General features: G+C 31.0%; 1 protein-coding gene across 1 annotated transcript; it reads left to right on the top strand.

Annotated features, from left to right (window-relative positions):
- The first annotated feature begins 18,058 nt into the window (after window positions 1–18,058).
- Window positions 18,059–19,745, top strand: LOC145016238 (protein FAR1-RELATED SEQUENCE 12-like). The gene is made up of 3 exons (XM_078974617.1): window positions 18,059–18,604; window positions 18,669–18,918; window positions 19,000–19,745. The coding sequence occupies exons 1-3, from the start codon at window positions 18,059–18,061 to the stop codon at window positions 19,743–19,745; spliced, it is 1,542 nt and encodes a 513-aa protein (XP_078830743.1).
- The last annotated feature ends 3,093 nt before the right edge of the window (window positions 19,746–22,838 follow it).

Here is a 22,838-nt window from a genome sequence, read left to right as displayed (position 1 = left end):
TATTTATTTATTTATTAAGATAGAAGTTAAATTTATCAAAGTATGAAGGTATACTCCCAAAACATAACTCCAATGTTTATTGGATTTCTTTTCTGCCATGCATTTGAGGGTTTGAGTTTACACCCTGACTGGATACAATGTACTACAAAGTTTTTTACGCCCTAATCGACAAACTAATCGAGAGAATAATGTTATAAAAAATCTTAATTTTGATTGAAAATGTCGGTTTTATAATCTAACAGAATTTTTGTTCAATAAAACAGCAAACTTGTTATATTTTCTCGTTTTTATCTATAACGCAGGTTTCAAGTTATTATGAAATATTATTTGTGAAAAAGCTCTTAAGTTTATAAATATTTTACAAAAAACTCTTAAGCTTATAAACATATAAAATTATATATATATATATATATATATATATATATATATATATATATATATATATATATATATATATATATACTAACCGTTTATCTGTGCCAAGCGACGGGTTCGAATAATTTTCTTTTGAAATAAGAAACTATTAGATGTTGTTTGTTTTTTCTGAGGCAAAATGTCTGCAGTCTGCAGACCACATCTGTAGACCTCTGCAGTAGAAGAGGTGGACCAAATGTCTGCAGTCTGAAAAAAGAAGACTGTTTGTTTTTTTAACATCTGCGGGCTATTAAAATAAACTGATTTTTTAAAACTTCAAAGCGAATTTTTTATATATTTTTACGACTTTATTATAAATATATAACGAATCTAGATCAACGTATTATTATATAAAAAATAAAAATAAAAATGGTATTAATTTATATACATATTTGATAAAAACCAACAACTTTGATTGCAAAGTTATAACTAAACATTATAATTAATGATCAAAGAATTTGATACATAAATAGATGGAAATAAACTTCGATTTTTTCAAATAAATCTATTAAAAACGTACGATAAATATTTTCTCAAGAAATTGATGATACTCTATTAAATAAAGTTTTAAAAAATTTTGGTAAAAAAATATAAGAATATATTATGATTTTTTTTTTCATATTTATATAAACAACTTCAACGACTATTATTATAATAAATTTTTATTTATAAATTTGTTAAAAATATCATGTTTGTATCGTCAAATGTTTTTTTTTAAGTTTTATAATTTTTTTTTTCATATTGTTTATCATTAATAAAGTTGGAAAAAATATAAATTAAAAAAAAAAACTTAAAAAAATAAAGATATATATATGTTTTTTTAAGCTAGAAGATGTCTGAAGATGTTAGAAGACTCTGGTCCACATCTGCGCCAAGAAGAGGGCGCGCAGACATTTTTAGGTCTGCAGTCTTCAAAAAAACAAACAGTCTGCGAAGACTAATGTCTGCGCGTGGTCTGCGCGGCGCAGACAGAAGACGTCTCGCAGATCTGCAGACAAAAAACAAACACTACCTTAGGTGCTGTTTGTTTTTTTGAATCCAAAATATCTGCAGTCTGCGGACCACATCTGCAAGCCTCTGCGGCAGAAGAGGTGGACCAAATGTCTGCAGTCTGCAATAAGAAGACTGTTTGTTTTTAACGTCTGCAGCTATTGAAATAAATTAATTTTTCAAACTTAATTTCATGTCATAACGATTAAAAATGCATTTTCAGTAAAAAGAGAAAGAAAAAAAAACGGGTGGTCTTTTTTTTTTGGTTAAAATGAGGTCTGAAGACCTTTGAAGACAGTGGCTCATGTCTGCGCCAGGAAGACCTCGCGCAGACGTTTTTTGGTCTGCGCACTTCCAATAAACAAACACTCTGCGAGGGCATATGTCTGCGCGTTGTCTGCGCGGTGCAGACAAAAGTGGTTGCGCAGCTCTTCACAAAAAAAACAAACAGCCCCTTAGTGTTTTTGCGCAAAAAGATTATGATATCTATATACTTAGAAGGAAGCATTATTTTCGATACAAGAAGGATTATATGATAAAACTTGGAATTTGAATACCTATCTAATTTATTTTATTTTTTGCATTTTCCAGAAATAGTTTAGTGCAAGTAATTAAATTTTCATAAATGTTTATTCAAGGAACCAAAATCCATATCTTTTCCTCAAGTTAAACATGTGGAGTGATTTCATTAAGTGATGTTCATCTAAGAAGATTCGAAAGATTTAGTCTCCATCCACTCTTATATCTTATAAGTGACAGAAAGATTTAGTCTCCATCCACTCTTATATCTTATAAGTGACACAATGTCATTAAAATGGAAATGTATTATACATATATTAGACAGTAATATGCAAGCCACGCATATTAAAGAAACTCAAATCACCCCTATCAACTTAACCCCAAACGTCAAACCTTTATAATATAATCTTTTTTTTTCGAACGACAAATCTAACCACTATCCAACCTTTATAATATAAAAAAATTTATTTGTTTTGAATGAAAAATCTAACCACTCCTGCTAAATTACTCCTAACACCACCTATATAATCTTCTACATATGGAATCTAGTGTATTTGTAATCAAATGTTTGAAAAAAAAAATTAAACCCTACAAGATAAGCAAATGTGGGTTGTACTTTGGGTCTCGGCCCTCCGGGTAGTGTCTTATAGGCAAAGACCAAACAACAATGAAGGACTCATTACAGCCTTTTAGACCATTTATTTTTGTAAAAGATGAAAAGTCCATTACAGCTCTCAAACCTTATTTCCCCAGCACCTTGGAGTCAGGAGCACCTTGCCACGATGGATTTCCATTAATCTTCCCTTTAATAACCTTTTTACAGATGAGCTTGATGTAAAGAATTTCATCAACAACAACAAAGGATTCTACAACAAAAACTTAGGAATACACAGAACACCTCCAAACATAGAAGAAGGGCGAAATGGTCAAAGATGGATAAAGTATATCAAGCACCAACACAAGTCACAAAATACAGTCACAAGATTGAGTGATTTATTGGATCAAACAGATGAGACTTCAATTTTAGATTAGTCACAAATTTGTGTGATTTCTTGGTAGCCCTCTTTTTTGACTAAGTTCCCTATCATCATAACTCACAATATTAGTTACAGAGTTTAATTTAAATAAACAAACAGAAACTTATATATAAATCTAATATGTTAAAATCATAGCATTTGTATTAAAATATAGAAGAAAATCATAGCTCCACCATTTAGAAAAAGATACAATTAAGACTCGTGAAACAGAATGTGATAAATCCAATCTGTTAAAAATTAAAATCATAACATTCGTATTAAATTGAGAAGAAAACCATAAAACTATTTGCAATACAACACTCATAAATCAGATCTACAATCAACATAACCAATCATAAAAATGTATCAATGAATTCATTTATTTGTTTTCATAAGCTTACTTTTTAATTGACGATATCAGAATCCCTTAATCAGTAACCTTTTATAAGCCATTGTATTTCCTTATTATGTTATGTATTGTAAAAGTCTATTGGGATGCTATTTATCTTCTATAAAAAGGCATAATAGTCAATTTTCCCTTCAATAGAGAGAGAGAGAGGGGGGAGAGAGAGACAGAGAGAGAGAGAGAGAGAGAAAGAGAGAGAGATCACATAAGAAATAATAATCAATAAGTATCAAAGTTCCCTTTATAATCACCAAAAAACAAACAAAAAGACAAAAAAGTAGTGTACTTCAATCAAATTGAGAGTATCAAACATGGTTTCTTTCAAATATTCTATTTGAAGATGAAAACTTATATCCATAAATTTGTATCTAGAATCCAATAAACCTGTAAAATTGATATTTTACTTAAAATCACATTTAGTTAATAATTTGAACAAATTAACATAAATTTCATACTGTTGCTCCATACCTTCATTCTAAAAGTGTCCAGTGTGATACTTGGTGAAACTTTGTTTCCCTCAACTTCCAAGCCAGAAACTTGATTATAAAACACACAAAAACATAATTAAACAAACACATACACCAAAATAAAGAATCATTTAAGTAGATAACCACATAAAACTTGAAATAACTTATAAAGCGAACAAAAAAATCAAACAAACCTGCCAGGAAAAAAAAAAAGCAAACACAGATGTAAAAAGTAACAAAACAAATTAAGTGGTTCCAGATTTATTACTGTTATTATTATAGCTTGGCCCTTCTCTTCTTTTATTATTGTTGTTCTTGTAAGTGTTGGTCATACTGCAATTACAAATCTTTCCTTGTTTCTCATCTTTGCTCTCAAAGTTCCCATTATGAATCCAGCATACATACACAACACCATCATCCGAAAAACTAATTGTCTTTAATCCCCAAGGTTGTGGTCTTGAATGTGTGAAGCCAATAACTCAAAATTAGCCTTAGATCTCTTATTTCTGAAGAGAGTGTTTGGCTCAAATGTGTTTTTCTGCAATAACATGGTAGGCAATACCATGATGTGTTGTTGTGAAGGCAACCAAGCAACTCAAAGTTTGATTCTACTATGCTCTATGTATTTAAACTAAAAATTAAGAATGATCAAAAGACTACAATATATGCAATTGTATTTTTTTTTTAAGCCAACATATAATTTGAATCAAAATTCAAGATAACTATAAACCCTTTTGTTGATTTGATTAGGGTTCTAGCAAGCTGTTTCAGGTTAAAACTCTTTTACATCGTCAAATCCATTTATTGTTTAAGAGAATAAAGAGTTGGACTGGAAAATCAAAAATATTTTGAAGTTAGTGGGAAGAAGCGAATGATACCAGGGAAAATCAAGATCCCAGATCAGCTTCTTGTAGAGAAAAATGAAAAAAACTATAATTACTTAGTGGATACAAATCCCATATCCACTTTCGAAGTCTATTTGCTGAACAAAGAGTATGGTTTGGGGGTTAAAATCAAGATCAAGAGTGATGTTTGTGGCTTGAAATTGTTGCTTACCTTGAATGTGTAGTGGCAGCTTCTAAAATCATAGCAGAAAAAAAGCTCATTGTTGAAATTTAGGGCTTGAAATCGTAGGATGTCTCCTATCTGCAAAATATCAAGATCAAGAGTGAGTTTATGGATTTAAGTAGAGATCGAGAGTAAGATTTAGGGCTCAAAATTATTCCGCACACCCATAGTCAAAGAAACGTGAAAAATGAAAAGGTAACACAGAACAACTTCAGTTCAGCACAATAAATCAACAAATAAACATATACCTCCATTGTCGATGGTTGCTTCAAGTTTTCTGAATTTTAGTACAAGTGAACAAAAAACTAATAAAGAAAAGATTAAGTACAACGATACACTATCCCACCTACATACCTACTTCTTCAGGTTCGCCCTAAGTAGCTTCCAAACTATGTGACAGCTATGCTTTGTTTCACATTAACCCAATTTGAAGGAAGACTTATGAAACTCAACAAGAATCTAATAACCAGAGGCAAAGAAGACCACGAACCTGACCATGCTTTCCCATGAAAATCTTGTCGCACCTATACCTGCAAGCCATGTTAAAATCTAAATCAGAAAAAAATCGATGATGGTGGTTTGGAGATCTAGATTTAGATTCACACATAACACCATGGAGAATAGTGGCGGGGTGAGAGATGTGTTTAGGGGCCTGAATACTTAGTGAGAGGAGAAAAGGTAGAGAGAACATGTTGTATAAAGTGTCTTCTACAAATTCTACAGAGAGAGGAGATTGTATTCTTAAGTGTATTTCTTATTGACCAATTCATTTGATACCGAAAATAAGGGAATACAGGTTAGCTTTGACCAATTCATTTCAGAAACGTGAGGCAATACAGTTCAATTCACATGATAGGATAAGATTTAGTTCTTTTGAGGGGACTAAGTCAACCACCAGTGGATTACGTTTGATTTTTTTTTAAGACCAGATAAACTTTACTTAATATGTAACACATTAAACTGTTGTAAATAATGCAATAAGTTTTGTACCTCTTAAAATTCAGCAAAATATTGTAAATGTTTTTTAAGGTGTATATATATATATATATATATATATATATATATATATATATATATATATTCAAAATTTGTTAAAACTAAATATTTTTTTTTAAAAATTTAAATATCCAAAGGTTATATCAAACCAATATAACCTTATTATACTTATATTATAAAATCAAAACCGAAACATATTTTTAATTTTAAGTTCAGTAAATTTTATATCGGTTCTATAAAGACTTTTGATTTAAATTTTAAAAAATTATTTAATTTTATTAAATTTTGAATATATTTCGTAATTCATACTTAAACTTTTCAAAACAAAACTAAAATGTTTATTAGCTAAAAATTAACTACGTTGTAATATATGTTAAACTAGTTAAAACATATGAATAATATGACTTTAATTATATTCAATTCATTTTCTTTAAAAGGAAAATAAAAATATTTTATATGTTTAAAAAGTTTGTATTTTAGAAATAAGAATGTATCATATTTTTTATAAAAATAAATGTACTTGTATAATATCATAGAAAATATATCTATACTTTATATGTTTACAATGTTTATATTTGTGTTTCAAAAATAATAACTTATATGAATATATCTAATTTTATAAAAAAAACATATATATTATTATTTCTTAAAGACAAACCTTTGAAACATAAAATATTTTTTATTTTACTTTTAAAAAATATTTGCATGGAAATAATGCCACCACATAATGACTTTGATCATCTCCTAAAGTGTTTTACAATCCATGTACAACGAATCCAAAAAACCACTTAAATCATGTATAAGAATAAAAATTAGATAAGTCTATATCATACCAACAACTTATCTTGAGAAAAGTTTGGGACGTCACTCCATACTTGATAAGCATATGTTGGACATTTTTCTATAGAGTTGTTATAAATTGAGTATAAGGAACAAGTAATGTCAATACCACAGATAAACAAATTTGTTTAAGTAGGAAAACCGTCCAAAATAGCTTTCAATCGGAATATATTAACCTTAATAAGAAGAATTTTATTCAATTCGGTCTTTATAAGAAGAGATATCACTCCTTGTTTATCAATATGAATTTAAGACTTCTTAACAACATATTCCAAACAATTATTAAGATTTATAATCTTAAATGTTTTTTTGCTAAATATTTGTAAACTTAAGGGTTTTTTCAAATATATTATTTTATGATAACCTGAAAACTTATTATTACAAGTAAAAAGATCAAAACTGACAAAATATGTTGAATTTGCCGCATAAACGAACCAGAATTTGTCGTAGGATAAAACCGATATTTTTTTTTACCAAACTTAAGGCTTTTTATGGTATTATTGCTAACTGAAAATGTATAAAATTGTAGCTTAATAATAACCTATTTAAGTTAGTTTATCTATAAGGCGGATAAGTGTAGCGAAACCATACATCGCAAGGTGATGAGGTGTCACCGCGATGCTTTCTCCCTTATTTCCTCTCCCACATAGTTGAGATTTTATTTATTTATTATTTTTAAAACTTACCACTATAAATACCACTTCATCTACTAGTCATTTCACATAATTATTATATTTTCTACAACGAATACAAATCGAACCAATCGTCCCACCAATCTCATCTCAAGAAAATTGAGGATGAGTGTAAGCTAAAATGTTGGAACCGGAACCAAAATCGACAGGTAGTGATTCCAATACAGTGTACCCGATTCGTTAAATTCATTTTGAATGACAGTACACTATATCTACAATCTAGAAATTTATTTTGAATGTGGATAGTTTAAATTCAAAGTGATTACACATGGACATTTAAAGATTCAAAACAAATTATTCAAACATCTAAGAATTTTAAATGATCCTATTCAAAATACTTTATAAAGTATGTGATTCTGATTGACATATATATATATATATATATATATATATATATATATATATATATATATATATATATATATATATATATATATATAGGTCTAGTTTGGATGACTTTTATTATGTAGTTGTAAGGATAATTTTAAACCAATAGATGAATAAAATGAATGATCATGATATGAGAGTGTATGATATTACGATGTGATAACATGTATCACATAATCACATAAATTACAACATAAATGTATTTTGGTCAATTAAACTATATTTAAAAAAGGTAAATTTTGGATTTTAAAAGGAGAACTAGTTGTCTTAATTTTAGAAATCTGAATTTTTTTATATTAATTCGGTTTTAATTTTAACATAACTTTTAGTAATAAACGATTTTATTCTATCAGAATGGTAGAATTTCAGTCATATCGTAGTTAAGATATTTCCAATTTTATTCTTACATAATATGATTCCATTCAAGGTATTTTTGATAATTAGCATGATTAAAAAATTATACAAGATATCAAGAATAACATTATCTAAAACATACGATTTTTTTATATGAAAACGGATTTTATTCTTTAAGAATCATTGATTACCTTAATTTCTTAAAGAATAAGACTATAAACAATAATTATTAAAAAAATATGACCAATAATGGTTAAAAAATTTATTTGTTCTTAAAGATTAAAAGTAAGAATGATTAATTAAAAGAGAAAAACGTCAAAATCTAACAAAATCAATAATCCATTCTAAAAGAAAATTATTTCCAAGAATCGTTTTACAAATTCTAACATAATACATTCTGTTAGAATACACTCTCATTTTTCATGTTTTTTTTCTCTCCCACATTAATGATAACCTTTTCAAAACCTAAATCCATAAATAAAGCATAATAAATTTGCAAATATTAAAATATTTGGTGCATTTTAAAAGAATAAAATTATAAATTCTAATAGAATATAATAAACATTAAATAATTATAATTTATTCTAATAGAATGTAATTTTCGAATAAAAAAATAAATTATATGAAGAAGTTTAACCTTTTCAATTATTCTGAAGAAATGTTAACTTGTTCAAATCATAAAACTTCCTTATTGTTGAATTTCATAATTTTTAATAAATTAAAAGTGTACTAAATCTATAATTTTATATTTTAGAAATACAAAAGGATTAAAAAATATCATTACAGGAGCATAATATAAGAAACGAAAATCAATTTCATTGAGCAGTTCATGTGCATCAACACAAAAAATATGAAACGAAAATCAAATGATACGGTTTAATAGAATCGCTTTGTAATGGGATTGGTGGCTAAAACCACTGATATATAAATACAATTGTCCACAAATGTGTAATCTGTATAAATCTCATCACGATTATGCCATCATTTCCAATTTGTCATGTAACAAAAACGAAAGTAATTATACAATTCATTTCATGCCATACCTTAATACCCAATCATGAATTATCCCCAACTATTCAATCACGAATATTGGTCTTTTTATTTATAAAAACCATCAATCAAACCATATTTTCAGTCATTTATGATTTATCTTACTAGTTTCGTAAAAGGATAATCGTTGTTTATTCAATTATGTTCATATAACGAGAAGTTTGTTGTGCTTCTAGTTTGATTCCAAAAAAAAAAAAAAAAACCTAAATGGCTTCTACTTTTGAACCGATCCACCAAAAAAATAAACAAACAAAAATAACCTTTTGAAGTTTTAATTGAAAAAGAGATTAATGGACGAATGATTTTTTTAATACTTATAAAGTCCTTGAGACTCTACACAAGAAAAAACCCTAAATAAATTTAAATAAAAACAGAGTTGTACTGTCAAAGTGGCAGAGTGCATCCGAAGGCGACGTTTGGGTTGTGATGGGATGTGCGACCGTGGCGTAGGAGTGGTAGGGGCTGCCGGAGATTCCCTTCCTTTGTGATCGTACCGAGGACTAATATCGTGGACTGAGATGTTGGTGTTCGTGTGTAACTATGATACTATTTCAATGGGTACACAGGAAACAAATTGCGTTTTTATACGAATATGATCTTTTTTTAATTTTGGAAATTATTTAATACACACGTAACATTACTAATTTACCTTTATTGGTTTAATTAATGATTTTTTTTTTTTCGGAATTTGATTGGTCCCTCTATCCACATAATATTTGTTCATCCATATATGAACCTACCTCTCTCTCTCTATATATATATATATACATATATATATATATATATATATATATATATATATATATATATATATATATATATATATGTGTGTGTGTGTGTGCGCGCGCGCGTGTGAACCCAAAATTTGGTAGAAACTGTGATGTCTAAGTTTGATCCTTTATCATTAAAAATGAATGGCTAAACTAATTGGAATTTATTTTTTATTCAAGAAATTTCAGTGGCAATTTTGAAACTAAGTGGAACTTTTGGTGTTTTTCCGGGTATATATATATATATATATATATATATATATATATATATATATATATATATATATATATATATATATATATATATATATATATATATATATGGGTAAAGTGAATATACCTAACAACCTTATATAAGCTTAGGTACCTAACCTCATCAAACTAGGTCATTTTGCATTAAATTTTCATTGCAATCATCCAAGGTTCTTAAACTTCATCTCTAAACTTGATTTACTTAAAAAAAATTTGGAAATTCATCATTATATTTCTCCTACATCATTTCATTTGTAGCGGTAGGATATGAAGCCTATCAGGCGGTATTCAATAGAAAGATGTGATGTAAAAGAAAAATATTGGTGAAAGTCCAAAGATTTTGGAAGTAATAAAGTTATGGGGTTGAAGTTTAAGAACCTTAGGCAATTACAATGTAAATATGATACAAACCGATGTAGTATTATGGAGTTAGGTACCTAAGCTTATATAAGGTTGTTAGGTATATTCACTTTACCCTATATATATATATATATATATATATATATATATATATATATATATATATATATATATATATATATATATATATATATATATATATATATATATATGTGTGTGTGTTTGTGTGTGAACCCAAAATTTGGTAGACAACTTAAGGTCTGTTAGCGACCCTTTATTATTAAAAATAAAGGGTTGAAATTAATTGGAATTTTTTTTTTATTCAATAAGTTTGGTGGCATTTTTGAAACTAAGTGGAACTTTTGACATTTTTCCTAGTAAGGGTTAAATATTTCTGGGCATTCTCGTCATTTGATAGTATATGTTTATGCTTAGATGACTTCATAATCAAACCCTTTTCTTCATTCCTAAACCCTCTCTCTGATCTTATTCAAATCACGAGGACTAATTGATCGATATTGGAAGCTAATTACATTTTGATCTTTGTGAAATCAAGTTCAAATCTCTTTTCCGACTGTGATTTTTCAAAAAAATCCTTCTTAAGTCGATCAACATTAAAGAATTTTGGTCTGTAATAATCGGAAATCACTGTGTGTTCTTCAAATCGTTTGGAGTCGTCATTCTTCTGGTGTTTATCGTATCGATTTTTTCATTCATTTGCCTCGATTTCTTAATGGAAGTAGGTAAACCCTAGTTTTTCATTATGTACTATTATATGATAAATTTGTATAATGATTAACCTTTTGTTTTTTATTTTCGTAATTTGATATTAATGAAGTAGTTAATCTCATTATTATTTGTTATGGGTTTTTTTATATTATTTCTTATTGTTTATTTTTATGTTGTTTTTGTTCATATGTTGAAGATATGCGCTAAAGTTTTGTCATATTTTTTATAGAGTAGTTGATGCATGTTCTTCAAATCATTTGATTCTTATGTTTTATTTGTTTACATTTTTTATTTCTTTCTATATATGCATCAAGTTTCTAAATGAAATCAGTAAACACTTGTTTTTCATTATTTATTTTTATTTCTTATTATTTATTTATTTTGTTTGGATCATATGTTGAATATATGTTTTTAAATATCTTGTAATGTATTATATCTTCACTTGTTTTGAAACAAATTTCCATCATATTTGTTACACTCTAATTTAATACTCACGAATTAGACACAAAATATTCAATATTAGTTGAATGATTTCAACTATCACTTTCATTAGAGAGGAGAGGTTCTCCCATAAATTAAAATAAACACTGAGATGTTTGTGGATCATATGTTCATCAAGTATTTCTTATTGTTCTTGATTATATAAGTTATGATCCATTTATATTTGTTAGTTGTTATATATGTTTAATATGATCTTTTTCTTGTCTATGTGTTTATATTTTGGATCATGTAAAACATTTTTTTTTAATGTGCAAAGCCTAGTAAAAAGAGGATGAAGTTGTCTCTTCCTAGACAATCAAAAAAGTCTAACGGTGATTTTATAGTTATTTCTTCTAAGAAGAAATGTGATTTGTCTAATAAAAAATATTTATAAGAAAACTAAAGTGATAAATCTTTCTTCTCATAAAAAGAGTATTCTTTCTAAGAAAATGAAGCTCAATGTTTCTGAGTGTAGTGAAAACGATGATGCTTTTGTTTCCCAACCATTAGTTGAACCTAGTCCTTCAAAAAAAATTCCTTTTATCATTTAGAAATCCTTCTGGTACTGTTTCCAAGATATATTCAATCCTTAAGGATAATCAAAAGAAAACCATTGAAAATATAGTTTTTGGTTTTATTAAGTACTTTGTTGTAAAAAAGTTTTAAAATGGATATATGTTCTGTAACGACCCAATTTTTACAAAGAAAATTTTCATTTTAAAATAATCAAGCACAGTTCCAACATTCAGAAATCCGGTTATAAGTGTTTTCAAAACATAAGTCAAATACAACTTTTATTCCAAACATCAGTGTCCCGTGAAAATGCCTGAGAGAGAGTGCACGTCGCGCCATCACGCCTTGCCCTTTCCCTTAGGATCTGAAGCACCTGAAACAAATCCACAACCTATAATCTAGTACTTAGTTAGTTTCCTAGAGCATACCACACACACGATACACATATCACATATCATGTTAGCTATAAAAGCTACATATATCACATAAGTCATGCAAACATAAACCTATACGGATGTCATGGGCTCCCCCAAGGTGTTACACCTTCGTGCCATGGGCTACCCCACATGGTCTTTATGTGGGAATGCCATGGGCTACCCCACATGGTATTACATCCAATGTGTCATGGGCTACCCCACATGGTCTTTACTTGGGAATGTCATGGGCTACCCTACATGATCTTACATCTAATTGCCATGGGCTCCCCCTAGGGTCTTCTATGCAATAACACACAATAACATAGCATATCAAAACACAGAAAAGACTAACACATATACCATATATCACATAATGGGCCGACCTTGGTGCCTTAGACCCATGGGTATGGTGAGAAGACTCACCTCTTTCCAAAGAATCCGAAACTGCCCTCCTAGCTTCCCGTAACCTTCCTTGTTGAATAATAATAATAACCAATGTTAGGGCCTCACAAGCTCTCACTGGAGTAGAATGACGTTCTAAGGCTATGGAGGCTCTCTAGGGTTTAGTCCAAGGGGCTTAAGGACGTTTAAGTATGCCTTAATTCCGAAAATTAGGGTTTGGTCTTCCGTCACGTACGCCTAACGTACTTCTGGTACGCCCAAAATACGAGCTGTCCCACCGCAATCATCCATGCATAGTACGCTAAGCGTACTTATAAGTACGCCCAACATATTTAAGGGACTATTATACTAAATTTTGATTTCTTCAAAGTTTTCAAAGTATACTAGATTTGGAGTGTCACATGTTCTTGGGTTCTTGAGAACTATGTTGCAAGTTCAAATGGCCTTCAAATCAATAATCAGAAAATACACATTATAAGAAAGGGTGTACATGATATATTTTGACTACCAATGGGATAGTTTTATAATCATTTTTTGGTTGCATATATTATCATCATGATTGATGCTCCAACAATAAGAACATGCAACCAATTTTTTTTGGAGAATCCTAAAGATGATGTGTCTTTTAAGGATCTTGATTGGTGTGGTTTTGTTATTCAATGTTTGAAACAAAGCAAATGTAAAATCAATATGGATCGTCTATCATAATTTGTAGGTCCATTCACATTTCTTTTTGTAAGTTTTATTTGTTTATATTTATCTTATTTATCATATTTATTTATCCTTTTAACCTAATTAACTTTTATGTGTGTGTGTTGTTTTTTTTTTTTTTTGCAATGGATAGTTACTGTATCGTAATGCCAATATGACCCATTCCCAAACTTAAGAAAGAAAATTCATTGCTACATTTTATTGGGCTTTTGGACAAGTGTAAATTAAACTAAAAGAGATAATTAAGAAAGGAGGTTATGATAAAGTCTACGTTATTGAAACATATGCAGTTTATGTACAAGGTTTATCATTTTACTACTATATTGTTGTTCATTGAACTTAAAAGTTTTTATATTCAAGTTTTATTAAATTAAAGTCATTTACTTTTGTTTTTTAAGATGATATTGATCATATGCCTCTTGTAGTTGTTATGAGAAGTAATCTGAAAAGCAATCGTCTAATTACTCAAGGTACACCACAATTATTTTTAAGATTCGTTTTGTTTTTATATATTTGTCATTTCTATTTTTGTTGACGTTTGCTAATCTTCTCAATATATGATGTAGATCAAGTACGTGTTGGTATTGTTAAAAGAAAAAGTCCAATGCTTAAGCAAAGTCCAATGAAGAAGTTGAGTCTAATGAAAAAATTGAGAAACGTAAAAAAGAATCAAGAGATGCAGAAAATTCATCAAAATAAAGATGTATTTTGTTTTTTCTTGTATTTCTTTTAAGACAAAATTGCAAAAATGGTTCCTGTGGTATGCAAAATTTTGGGGTTTTAGTCCAAACAGTGATTTTTTTGGTTTCGTAGTCCGTTTGGAGTGGTTTGTATGTGAAAATGGTCTATCCGAAAATCAAAATGACTATAATACCCTTGGGGTATTTATTTTTTATTTTTATTTCATTTTTTAAAATTTAATATTTATTTATTTATTTTAACAATTAAAAAAATAATAGAGGATCCACCTTTCTCTCTCTCTCTCTCTCTCTCTCTCTCTCTCTCTCTCTCTCTCTCTCTCTCTCTCTCTCTCTCTCTCTCTCTCTCTCTCTCTCTCTCGACCTTCCGTTCTCAACTGATTCATCTATAAAGAAATCAAGTTTTTTTTTGTACTTGAATAATAGGAATCGACATTGAAACCACTGTTATCAAGGTTTGAAATCGATGCACCCTTGAAGAACAATCGTACAAACACACATCTGCTTCAATTACAAAATTTCACCCTTGAAGAACAATCGTACAAACACATATCTGCTTCAATTACAAAATTTCACTCAGATACAACGAATGAAAATAAGAAGAAATAGATAAAGAACAAGCAAGGTTAATTCTCCAAAATCTAAATATGGGAAAAAAAACAGCAATTAACGATGGTCAAAATTAGACCGCAAAAATTAAGTGGGATTTGAACCCTAGATTTCAAGAAATTAACCATTTGAAACCAAACACAAACATCAGAATTCTAACTTAGATCACCGAGACACACAAATTACTAAGTAAATAGTCTTACACTCTTCAAAATCATACAAGGCGGAAAGAAACCTGAAGCCTGAAGTTGTTGCCGATGGAGAAGGAAAGACGATCAATAAACATCCTTGTGAAATTGATTTTGGCTCAGTATCCAAGAACAAAATGAGAATTCGACAATGTTGGATCAATAATCAAGCGCCATGCTTGGTATGTCGGTGAAACAACCAAGACACAACAAAATCATTGTGGTAGATAATCGAAGTTAGGGCTCCAATTTCGATTATCTAAATCAGTATGGCGTCCTCCATACCCCTGTTCTTGTTCTTTTTCAAAACGAACCAATAACTCACACGCTTGTTTCTTTTTCAGCAACAGTGGAGGGTAACATTGGACGGCTTCTCGATGGATGCTTTCTTGATGGGAGGGTAGAAAGGTGAAGATCGAAAAAGAAAGGAGGTCGTTGCTAAGGCGACTTGTCGAAGCAGTGGTGTTTGGCTGGGATTAACAGACGAAGGTGAGGCTGGTAAAGGAGGAAACAGTTGTGTGGAGCTCTCATGGAGATTTTAGGATTACGTTTCTTATGATTCAAAATAGACAAAATTGCAAATTTGGTCCCTGTGGTATGTCCAAACTAGCATGTTTGGTCCAAAATGGGTTTGGCTTGCAAAGATGGTCCAATAGTTTCTATTTGTTGCGAGTTTAGTCCAATGGCTTAACAGCCGTTACCAAGCTCCCGTTAATTTACCCATGCCCCTCTCACTTAAGGGTATTTTAGTCCATTAATCCCTGTAACCGTTCCCGCTAAAGCTCAATAAAAGCAGTTCGTCTCCTCCTCAATAAAGTAGACCGTCGTTCTTTACCAAGATCAATAAAAGCCCTAGACACAAAATCAGTTCTGTTAGTTAAGCTGCGATTTGTAGAGATTATCGGTGGATGAACATAACAATGTGGCACGTAAGGTTGTTAAACACACCCTTCAACCCCAAGGTTGTTTATGGTAAGTAATTTGCCCTTTTTCATCTTTTGATTTCTTATTTTTTAAGTAAGTCCAACTGAGGTGTTTTTTTTCTTGTTTTGAAGATGGACACCCAACATTGTTTACCATTAAGTTGTACCATGGAGGTGAGTTCACCAAGTACCCTGATGTTCGTTACATTGATGGAACTGTAAACTATGTTGACATGGTAGACATAGATGAGTTTTCAGTTCATGAGCTCGATGCAATCATGAAGGGTTTTAGATATGGGGTTCCTCTTGTTATATACTACCATTTTCTTGTGCCTGGTGGAGACTTCCACTTTGGTCTTTGCCCTTTAGGAAATGATCAAGATGTTGCAAAATTTTCTCAATATGGCAGTGAGCACAAAGTGATGAAGGTATACACAGAGCATGGTGAAACAAGACTACTCACCTATTTCTTGAATCCTAAGCCTGTTACCAAGGTTACCCTTGTACAGTTAGATGAACCACATGAGGATGTGCAACACATTGATGAAGCTCCTGATGACCAATCAAAGGAAACACCTGTGATGACTACACCTACTGATAATTTAGTTGATGTGGTGCCCACTCAAGAAAACCAACCTGAAATCCAAGTTAATGAAATAGTTCAAGTCATATCCTTATCACCTGGATATAATAGGAGAAGGGGTATGAGCAAGGATGGAGCGATGGCATCTTGCAGTAAGAAAATATACTTTGATGATATTGGTGAGACTGAACAGTTAGCCAAAGACTTTGTTGAGGTAGCTACTGATTTTGATATTGGACTCTACCAACAAATACTACAAAGCAATGTTGATGGAGTCAATGGCACTGACATGCATGATGTCAATGAACCTCAGATGGATGAAGAAATCCAACCTCAAATGGATGAAGAAAACCAAGCTCAGATGGATGAAGAAAACCAACCTTAAATGAATGACTTTTGGGATTTTGACTATCAAACTGATGCTTTTGTCCAAGATGGAAGTGAAAACCAACCTCAGTCTAACATGGATAGTAGTGGAAAAGAAAATGTAAGTGAGGTTGAAAGTAAAGAAAGAAGTGAAACAGAGCAGGAAGATGATAGTGATGATAGTGATTATTGGGTGGATGAAGATAATGTAATTGAAGATATTGAAGTTGATATGAGGGATTTTAACATGAGCATTGATACAGAAGTAGAGTTCTTAGATAAAAGGGCTAGGAATCCTAGACAACATGAGAGTGATGAAGAAGCAGATGAGTTAGATGTCATTGACAATGATGCTTTTGATTCCATGGATGAGGATTCTGACCAGGACAGGAAGAGAAGAGCAGTTTTGAAACAACTAAGTAAGGAAAAAAGTTGTTCTTTAGGTAAGGTTCATAAGTGTCATTTTAAAATAGGTCAAAAGTATAACAGTAAGCAGGAGTTGAAAGAGAAAATCAAGATGCATGCATTGGAAACAAAAAAGAATATTGCTGCTAAAAAAAATGACAAATCCAGATTGAGGGCCATATGTAATGGAGTTGTGGCATATACTAATGATGGAGTTGGTGGACCTACCCAAGCTGAAAAAAGTAAAGGGAAAATTAAAGGGAAAAGTAAATAAAAGGACAAACAAGGTGGTACAAGTCAGGAAAAAGCAGATTCTTCTTGTCCTTGGATGTTACATGCCTCGAGGTCTACAGATGCAAGCAGTTGGTACATTAAAACATATGAAGACAAACACACTTGTATGAATACAAGGAAGGTGAGAGCTGCGACAGCAAAGTTTATGTCCAAACAAATCATGGATCAAGTAGAATCCAATCCTACTATCCCAGTTAAAGCTCTCCAAGAACAATTACAGAAGAAGTATGGAGTGGGCTTCTCAATCCATAAAGTTTTTAGAGCTAAAGCAGATGCAAAAAAGATTGTAGTGGGTGATTACAAAAAACAGTATGAAGTTCTGAGAGACTATATCCTTGAGTTGCAGTCAACCAATCCTGATACCACAGTCAAATTAGAACCTGGAGATGTTTCAGAATCTAATTTGGTGAATTGCACTTCAAGATGTTTCAAAAGAATTTATGTTTGTCTAGGGGGGGTGAAGAAGGGATTCAAAGCTTGTTTAAGAGATTTCTTGGGGCTAGATGGGGCTCATATGAAAGGCCCTTATCCAGGCCAGATCTTAACTGCAGTTGGATTAGATTCCAACAATGGCATATACCCACTTGCATATGCCATCGTAGAGATTGAAAACTGCGAATCTTGGAAGTGGTTCCTTGAATGTCTTGGTGATGACTTGGATCTACATGCTATGTCTAATTTAACTTTTGTTAGTGACAGACAAAAGGTAATGGTTGTTTATTTATTATTTTTAATGTTTATTTTGTTAATCATGTGTAATTTGTTGCCAGGGTTTGCTACAAGCAGTTAGTCAACTGTTCCCATGTGCTGAGCATAGGTTCTATCTCAGACATATACATGAGAACATGAAGAAACAATGGAGAACTAAGGAATATAAAGATCACCTTTGGGATTGTGCCACAGTTACAACAGTGCCAGAGTTTAACCATTTCATGCACCAATTCAGTTTATATGACAAATCAGCATATGAATGGTTGAAGTCAATACCACCACAACATTGGGCAAGAAGCCATTTCACAGGTAAGCTATTATGACCCTTTTACCCTTTTACCATTTTACCCTTCACATAACATTATGACACTTTTACTCTTTTCTATACAGGGAGAGCAACCACAGACATGCTGTTAAACAACCTTTGTGAGGTGTTTAATGGCAAGCTAGTTGATGGGAGAGACAAACCAATTATTAGCTGCTTGGAGTTTATTAGGGAATATATGATGAAGAGGATATGCAATGTCCTCAAGGTGCAACAAAAGTGTTTAGGCCCACTCACCCCAACAGCAACAAAGATCATGGAGAAGAATGAAGCAGCTGCTACTCAGTACATTGCAAAATGGTGTGGTGATGAAAAATACCAAGTCAAAGGCCCATGGAGTGATCAACATGTTGTTGATATGCATGAAAGGGTATGCAGCTGCAGGAAATGGGAATTAACAGGTATCCCTTGCAGACATGTGATTTCTGTGTTGTATAACAAAGCAGATCATGGTGAGTGTGTACAAGAGCTCTATACTTATGTCCACAAGGTGCACTGGCTACAAACTTGGAAAACTGCATATAGGTACAAGGTGGAACCAATTAATGGCCGGGCACTGTGGCCTAGAAGTGAGTGTCCAATGCAGATCACACCTCCCCCACACCGTAATCAACCTGGGAGACCTAAGAGGAAGAGAAGGCAATCCATGGAGGAGAAAAGTCAAAGCAAGAGTCAAAGGTCAGATGTTGGTCCCAGTGAGATTCATGGTCATGGTCCACATGGTAGTGGGAAACTAACAAGAAAGTTTGTTAGTGTGACTTGTAGTAAGTGTGGAAACAAAGGGAACAACTCCAGGACATGCAAAGGTTAGGGAGGGACTTGATGGTCTATGTTGGTTTTATCTTTTGGTTTGACTGTATTGAACAACTTTGGTTTGATTCCTAGATGCAGGATGTCTTTTGTTGCAATAACTTTGTTTTCAATTAACTTATGACATGTATTTTGAAGATGGTAATAGGTATTATGTCTTTAGTATGATTTTGTGTTAACTACATATGGATGCATTATATGTTATCTTTAGAAGGTTATGTATGAACAATAGAACAAATCCATAATTGGTCAATGGATACCAAATTTTCATTAACCATTACTTTGCATTACAACAATGTTCCACATTAGCAAAAAAATACTTAAAACAGACACATATACCCCTATCCTATTACAAAAGATAACCACAATCAACCTGTGGACTTACAACAAGAACAGCAACGCCACAACAAAAAAAAATCCAACTATAGACTAGGTAATACTTCAACATAGTTGCTTGTTCTTTGATCTTCTCCATTGCTTTTTCATGCTTGCTTGCTTGTTCTTTTATATTATCCATTGCTTTTCGTAGCTTATTGATTGTCCTAAGCAGCCCTGGTATTATAACTTTGGAACGAGCACACATGGGTTCATCATACCACCCAATAAACCCACATGATGAATTCTTGAAAAGAAGAAGAAAGAAACATTAGATCATCAGGGAGTAGTCTTCAAAATAAAGTTTAACACACTTACCGGGTCAGGACATCCCCAAAATCGGTGCCTTGGGTTGTTATCTGTCCACGATGTCCGAACTATCGCCCACTTTCTGCAGACGCACATCACCATTGTCGATGGGGAAGATGAAATCATAGGGGGGTGATCGATGGAGAAGATGAAATCAGAGAGGGAGTGATAGTTAGGGCTTGTTGCTGGAGACGAGAATAGAGACGTTGTAGTCTCTTTATGGACTAAATAATAATAAAATAATAAAGGGGCTAGATGAATGGACTAAAATACCCTTAAGTGAGAGGGGCATGGGTAAATTAACGAGAGCTTGGTAACGGCTGTTAAGCCATTGGACTAAACTCGCAACAAATAGAAACTATTGGACCATCTTTACAAGCCAAACCCATTTTGGACCAAACATGCTAGTTTGGACATACCATAGGGACCAAATTTGCAATTTTGTCTTCAAAATATGAGGAAACGAACAAACAAACCCAGAGAAATGAGAGAGAAAGAGAGAGAGAGAGAGAGAGAGAGAGAGGTGGGCCATTTTTCATTTTTTTAATTGTTAAAATAAATAAATAAATAAATAAATATTAAATTTTAAGAATAATGAAAGAAAAATGAAAAATAAATACCCCAAGGGTAATATAGTCATTTCAATTTTCGGAGGGACCATTTTCACAAACAAACCACTCCAAAAGGACTATGAAACCAAAAAAGTCACTGTTTGGACTAAAATTCGAAAATTTTGCATACCACAGGGACTATTTTTGCAATTTTGTCTTCTTTTAATACCCTTTTTATTTATGTAGTATGTTGTTTTTTTTAAATGTTGTTTTAATTTTTTTATTTAATTTGTTATAGATTCAAGAAAATGAAAAGTTGTGATGAATGAATATGGTCGAGGTCCAGATAAAGATAAGTACTTTAAGGTAATTTTCAATATTTATGATCTATATTTTAATATAAATTTTTTAATAGATCCTTATTTTATTAGTTCCGTTATTTTTATGGTTTATTTTTTTTATTTAAATACTTATATCATATCAACTTTCTTTCATATATATATATATATATATATATATATATATATATATATATATATATATATATATATATATATATATATATATATATATATTCAGGATTTTAAGTTGAATATTGATAGTTTGTTTAAAAGTTTTCATGATTTGAAGCCAAAAATAGATGAGTGTATCAAAGTTGCATGATGTCAATTTCCTTTAAATGAAGACCTTCTTGATTATGCCGAAAAAAGAAATGTTGAGTTTCGTTATGTTTCAGAATTTCTTGTGTTGGAAGATTGTGTAAAAATAGATGAGTGTATCAAAGTTGCATGATGTCAATTTCCTTTAAATGAAGACCTTCTTGATTATGCCGAAAAAAGAAATGTTGAGTTTAATTATGTTTTAGAATTTCTTGTGTTGGAAGATTGTGTTTTGATTGGTAAAAATATGGTTTATCAAGTAGTAGTTGATTTCATTCAAGTCAATAAAGAAGTGCATGATATTGTTCCAATTGCTGAAAACATTTATCATGATCATAATCAAGTTAGATTTACCCAAATGTTAGATGATGATGTTTTTTTGGAAAATTGAGAAATTTTCACTTTCTAAAATTGCATCTATTTTGTATGATCCTTCCCTTAGTTTTCTAAATAAACTTTCCCATGTTTGTGCAAATGACCCTTATGTTGTTTATGTAATTGAGCCTTCACATGTTATTAAGGAACAATCTAAAGATATAGAATTTACTCAATCATATGATTTTGATGAAGATGTGAACAAAGCTTGTGAAATTATAAGTCAACTTCGAATTTTGGATCCTAGTTGTCCTTTAGATCAATTTGTAACACCATATACTACAAAACTCCAGTGAATACTTCATCTGAGAATTTGAGTGGTCATATTATATTTTCTCCTATTCCAATTTAATCTATGGAAGTGGATCCCAATTGACCTAAGAGAGATGTGAAACCTAATCCAACTCTTTGTTCCCCATATTACAAAATTGCTATTGATGTAAATGCACTTTTGAGACGTAAAAAAGTGTTGGTTGTAGTGTTTCTGTTTATGGATGTACGAGATTCAAGGTATTTTGTTTCTAATATCTCATTGTTTTAAATATGTTATTAATTTTCTTTTAATAACCATAATGTTTTTTAGTAGGGAAAAAGTTTATGAATCGAAGCATGGATTTGGTGTTTGTTTAAGGTCTATTGTTGAGAGAAAAACTTGAGACACACTTGAACAAACGTTAGAACAAGTATAGTTGCGGAATTAGTTAATCTCAAAGGATCTAAAAGCTCAACAATAATAAGTTAATATGTTAGATAGTTAAATGATTACTTGCAGAAAAGTAGGGAAACATAAATGACAGCAGGTGATATATCATGTAAACACATAAG

This window comes from Lactuca saligna, chromosome 9 (assembly GCF_052625555.1).
Source record: "Lactuca saligna cultivar CGN05327 chromosome 9, ASM5262555v1, whole genome shotgun sequence".
NCBI classification, from domain to species: domain Eukaryota; kingdom Viridiplantae; phylum Streptophyta; class Magnoliopsida; order Asterales; family Asteraceae; genus Lactuca; species Lactuca saligna.
The sequence above is the reverse complement of the archived record's forward strand: the minus strand, read 5'-3'. Positions and strand labels throughout refer to the sequence as shown.